The 5924-nt window shown below is 38.0% G+C and overlaps 1 protein-coding gene across 3 annotated transcripts in view; it reads right to left on the reverse strand.

Moving 5' to 3' along the window:
• LOC106688370 (uncharacterized) overlaps nucleotides 1-1543 on the reverse strand; it is an 83779-nt gene extending 82236 nt beyond the window's left edge. The window contains exon 1 of one of the 3 annotated variants that reach the window (XM_014432790.2): nucleotides 1290-1525. In XM_014432790.2, coding sequence (XP_014288276.1) covers nucleotides 1290-1311 — 22 coding nt within the window. In that variant the 5' untranslated portion in view covers nucleotides 1312-1525. Of the gene's footprint in view, nucleotides 1-1289 lie in introns of all 3 variants that reach the window. The other 2 variants (XM_014432791.2, XM_067053332.1) reach the window with 2 other exon arrangements.
• Between the last annotated feature and the right edge of the window lie 4381 nt (nucleotides 1544-5924).

Genomic DNA, 5924 nt, shown 5'->3' on the forward strand with positions numbered 1-5924 from the left:
GGGATTGCACTTGTCTGATATGGGAGGGGGTATATACAGGGGATTACACTTGTCTGATATGGGAGGGGGTATCTACAAGGGATTGCACTTGCACTGCTATTGAGGGGACTGCACCCGCTAAATATAATTCAGGTTATATATTATATTGCGGCGAATAAGGTGGGCGTATAAGGTTGTGGGACTTAGTAAAGTAGGGATCCCTAACATGTCAATAAACACAAGACCGACTGGTAAACAACCGAAGGGTTGACCGAAACGTGGTCGGAAGGATTCTGTTAAGACTGATTTAGTAGATTTGGGTTTGGAGGGGCGTCACTGGAGTGATCTATGTAGAGAACGATTGGTAAAAAAGATTATTATGTCTTTTTTTTTTAATTTATTTTTAGTAAAATATTTCTTAAAAATGTCTATGTATTTTTTTGGTTTATTAAAGTAAAATTACCATTAGGTGAGTAACCTTACTCCAAACCAAGGTGAAGGACTGAGAGTGAACAAATAAGACCATTTCATCAGTTTTACAGAGTTCTTCAACAATTTATCCATAAGTTCATCAGGATTAGTAAAAATTGTGTTGTATATTACCCCAAATTTTACAAACATTAGTTATAAAATTCCACAAAACACACTAACCGATATTGTACTTTTTTTGTTATTATAAGTAATTAATAGTAAGATTTTTTTCTTTACAATGCTTAACTTATTTTGTTCCATTAAAATTATAGTCAACAGTACTCAGTCACCAGGAATAGCAATATTTTAATTAATGTTGATTATAAACTCCCCAACAGGAGTATTATCAGCATTTAACAGGTTTAGTCATAGTCCTAAATCTGGTACCCCTTCATTATGTCATTTCAGCCGACTTATTTCGAACATTGGGGTATGAGGTCATGGAATGGTTTAGATCCTTGTATTATGCCTGCAGGACAGGCCTCAGGTACTATCGCTCTCGGCCTTTTTAAGAATAAAAATAAAGAAAATCAGGGTTAAAAGTTCTGTCTTGCTGTTGCATATGAAATAAAGTGAACTACTTCAGCGCATAGGTTAGGCAAGATTGAGTTCATCACAATATGTAGGAACCTTGCAGTAAAGGTACGACTCTATAGCTGTTTAGGATTGGCAAGTCTACATGTGCTTGAAAACCATAACATAATTCCACACTAGATCAGTCCAGTCCCGAATGAACTAAGTAATAGTAACCAATTCGAGTATCACACTCATGTTAAAAGTAAGCAGTAATTAAAATTCCCCGGCCCTTATAATATAAACAAAAATAAAATATACTATACCTTCCTCACATATGAAATCCATACTCCATTGGTCCGCTGTCGCACACAGAAGTGTGCGACTAAGGGTGGCTTTTCATATCCCTAATTCAGTCCTCATATTTCACTTACTTCTTTTAGTCCTCCTCATAATTTTGTCTTGTGTGTTCCCAAAGGTTAGCTGTATACAGCCATGGTACTTTTACGTACCATATGTTTACTATCGAAATTGACTAAAATCGATGAATCGTAATTCATTATTAATCGCTATTAATTTCCGAAGTGAATTATCATTGATGGATGAAAATTGGAGTTAGTCGGAATTTATATGATTTGCAAAGCTGAGACTTAAATATGCATTTGAATTTAATACTTAAGGTAAATTAATTGATTTTATAACCTAACCCCAACGCACCGAAATTTCGAAGAAACTAGGCCAGAACAAGCCATAAGAGACCACTCTCTGGTCAGTCAGGAAAGACAGTCCTTATTGAAAAGCCAGATTTATTCAATCACGAAGACCAGTGTACTTCCAGATTGATTGTATAGGAGGTAAGAAAGAGTTTTGTGCCATTATTTAGGCTTGAGTTATGAATCACTGTGTAATCTCCCTACTTGTATTTGTTTATTGTTTCATATATGTGTGTTTATGTGTATATTTTAAATGAATACAATCCTTTCGAAAGGTTCTACATTATAGTTTGATTAATACCTTTTCAATTCATAAGAATTTTATTCATTTAAAAATATAGTCCTAGTAAAGTTCAAATGATTTTTTTCCCATACCTCTAAAACAGAAAATAATACATGAATTAATAAATTGCATTTCGCAAATGAAACATAAATCAAGTTAAATACAAACTTTTTCTACTGTTGGTACTTGAAGGTATCCAGTGAACTTATCTTAGGTTTTGATGTGTCCATTCTGTGAGAACTCTACTTATATATTTGGAGGTGAGGGGCCTCCACTACAAATGATAAGTATCTTAGACCAACTAGACTCGAGAAAGACCCTGTTCTCCTTCCGCAGGAAATGAATGGGGACATTGGCTGAAGATATTTAATAACTTCTTGGATTTGACAATGGACAATTTTATGTATTTACGAACTACTTTGTTTCATAATGTTTACGATTTAATAAGTGATTTTGGGATGCATTAAATACCTAGCGACACTACCTATCGGGGCCGCCAGAACTAACACCGATATATCTTCCCACCAAGACGAATAGCTTTAGTTAGTACCACCAATGTCTTCTCTAGTCATGTATTGTGTTCATTTATCCGGTAAAATGTAAATAATTTTATAATATTATACATAAACCTAAATAGTATTATAATTGTAAATATGTTGATTTTATAAATAAAGTTTACCAAAAAGATATACTGAACCAGAAAAAAGTTATTTCTTACTCGCGGTGCCCCTTACCGGCCTTAGTATTCTTAGTAGAATCAATACCCCAGAGATGGGGTAAACTGCAGTACTACAGACAATAAAAAAAAACAACCACAGAGCAAACATCGCCGAACACCTAATGGCATTATAAGCGCTGACGTATTATGACGGACGAAAATGGCTTTATAACGCCAAAAATTACGTGTCGATCCTTGGCCCCAATAACAAACTGACACCCCTATAAACAATTCATGCGACCCACTATCAGTCACAAACACAATACCAGACAATACACCCACTACCAGTAGCACAACAAACACCACTAAACAAATAAAGCCACCACCTATCATCATAAACCCACCAGTATCTGCAGTGCAATTACGAGAAGCTTTTAAAAAGTCGAATGTTGAGAATTTTAACATTAGATCCTCAAAAGAGGAAAATAAAATAATTTTTACAGACAAAAATAGATAATGGCAAGGTACTAGGCTATCTTGAGGCATAGATGACGTGTATTACTACACGTATACACCACGAAGTACCAAACCTCTTAAAAAATATATAATCAAAGGGTTTGATCTTAATCACCTTCTCGATCGCCTAATCATTCATGGAACGCCTTCCTGGTTTCCGACAACTATGTAGAATGCAGAGAACCAATGCCGCCGAGCAAAAGACACTACCGACCACTCCACTACCCTGGAAGACATAAAAAAAGTAGGTCCCATAGATAATATGATCTACTCTTTTGAATGAAGAAAATTGGTGGCCCCAGGCAATGCTATAATTGTTAGGAATTCGGCCATACGAAAAATTACCATATGTGTACGCTGTGGGGAAAACCACCCCATAAATGAATGCCCCAGAACCGCCCCACCAAAATGCATCCATTGTAGCGAGAATCACGTATCCTCATATACAAAATGCACTAAATGGGCTGATAAGATTAAAAACTTAAAAGCCAAGAGAGCCACTAGGCCCTCCACAAATAATGCCCAAGAGGCTCCTAAACCTCAAACAAAAAAATCAGACCCCTCCTCTTATGCAGATAGAATTATATACGGCCCGCGACCACCAGACCCCAACCACCGTCTTCGGAACCAGCATGGGTTTCCAACCTCATGACAATGTTCCAGGACATGAAAACCATGTTGACCACACTCATGAGCACACTTGACCTCGTGCTTCAAAACACTCTCCCAAGAATCAATGGTCATACTATCAATGGGCATTCTAAATTACAACATAACAGGGCTCATGAAACGAAAACTTCAGCTAGAAACCCTCCTGGCATCTCGTAGGCCATCCATAGTCGCACTTACGGACACAAGACTTAGTAACTACACACAGACACACTTCCGGGGGTACATTACTTACAGACTTGCCTCCCCCATACATGGCGGCGTCGTACTACTGGTGCGTCATGACGTCCAATGCATACTCATCAACGGTTTCACACTCTATGGCAACAAACAAGTGTTCGAGTCTGACTTGTATTGTAGTGGCTGTGTATTACAATACAAGTCAGACTCACTACACAAAATCACTTGCGTCTACCGGAGCCCCAGTGCCAAACCGGACACACTCTTTTTGGACACAAAGACTTTTCTCCGCGACATCGAGAACGACAGACAAAATATCATACTAGATGACCTAAACACCAAACAACTCATGGAACTGCGCTAAAGGCAATGCATTAGGAAACAACTTGACCTAAACAAAATACACAATAATACACCCTGATGCATACCGTTCTGGGTTACCTATGGCAACCGAAAGGTTGAATTGGAGGGGCCACCATAATACATTATGGCATATAATAGCCTACAGGATATACTAGCGCCCATGTGGCTAATAGTCTAAACTCACCTTCTCCAGCGCTCTCTCTGGAGAGAAGCAACCCAGACTAATGAGAGAGCCATCTTGTCTTCTGGTAGAAGCAGTTCATTCTTTATTTTTGTCTCTCATCAGGAATCTACCATGAGTGAGTAGAACTCCCGGAGTTGTTCCTAGAAGCAAAGAGGAGAGAGGCATAAGAATGTGGAGGGAAGAAGGATCCATGGAGTAAGTCCATCTAGCAATTAGTTATTAACACCACGTCATCATCAACCACCTCAATTTGATATCTACAATTTCCATAGCCCTGTCATTCAAAATTTTACTAACCATCTAATCATAAATGTTTTCTTTCGGTCATCCCCACACCACTTGTAACATAAACAATAGATTTTTTGAGGTTAATCACTTCCATCATTTGAAATAAATTATTATTTATTTATTCATGACATTGTACAACGTTTCGGGACCACTGTCCCATATTCATGCACTATAAAAACCTCATGATTTGTAAAAGAATTAACCTCAAAAAATTTTAAAAGAATTGCCTCACCAGACTTCCTAGAGAGATAATCCAGATAAACAATAGAATTTTATTTCATCTAATTATATCTCATTTTTTCAATTATACAGTCCATTCAAACCCAACCAGCCAGCCAAAAGTGAAGTGTGTTTGGCAATTCGGTTGAAGGCATGCTTCATACACATTCACTTACAAACATCAAATCCATCCACACATGACCCAACACTTCTCTCGCAACAACTACACAGATTCACTAACTGCACTACACTAGATTTTAGTGACAATGACCATCTACCAGTACTTTATCAGTTAGGCAAGCACACACCAATCCCACCTACAGACTTCCAATACCATTTCAAACACGCCGACTGGATACTTTACAAAACACACGTATACGACCGACATATATACCCAGCATTACTATATTCAACTCACCACAAGACATAAGTACGGCCATTGGCACTCTACAACAAACCATATCCCCAAAAATTTCTGAAAATTAGTCCGAAGTCACAACACCAAATCGAAATCGGTGAAACTCCACGGAGGCGATGTGCTCCTTACTCCCGTAGATCTGGCAGACTTTCCATCTGACTACTACCTTACAACGTAACAGTGCACGTACACCACGTGGTGTACTGTTTCTGTATACCACCATCAACCCCAGACTGAAAACTTATAAAACACCATCTTATCAACTTATAAAGACCTGACTGCAACACTGAGGAAAACGAAGGGAAACATATCCACTGGAAAGGACAACATCTCGTATGTCCTACTCAAACAGCTCCCCAGAAAAGCTCAAATGTTTCTCCTCAATATATACAACTCCTGCTCTCGCCTCAGATACTTCCCAACGGAGTAGAAACATGCTATCGTTGTCCCACTCCTTAAGTCCAGAAAAC

The sequence above is a fragment of the Halyomorpha halys genome, unplaced genomic scaffold (assembly GCF_000696795.3).
Source record: "Halyomorpha halys isolate HHAL.00 unplaced genomic scaffold, Hhal_1.1 Scaffold1113.1, whole genome shotgun sequence".
In the NCBI taxonomy this organism is placed as follows: domain Eukaryota; kingdom Metazoa; phylum Arthropoda; class Insecta; order Hemiptera; family Pentatomidae; genus Halyomorpha; species Halyomorpha halys.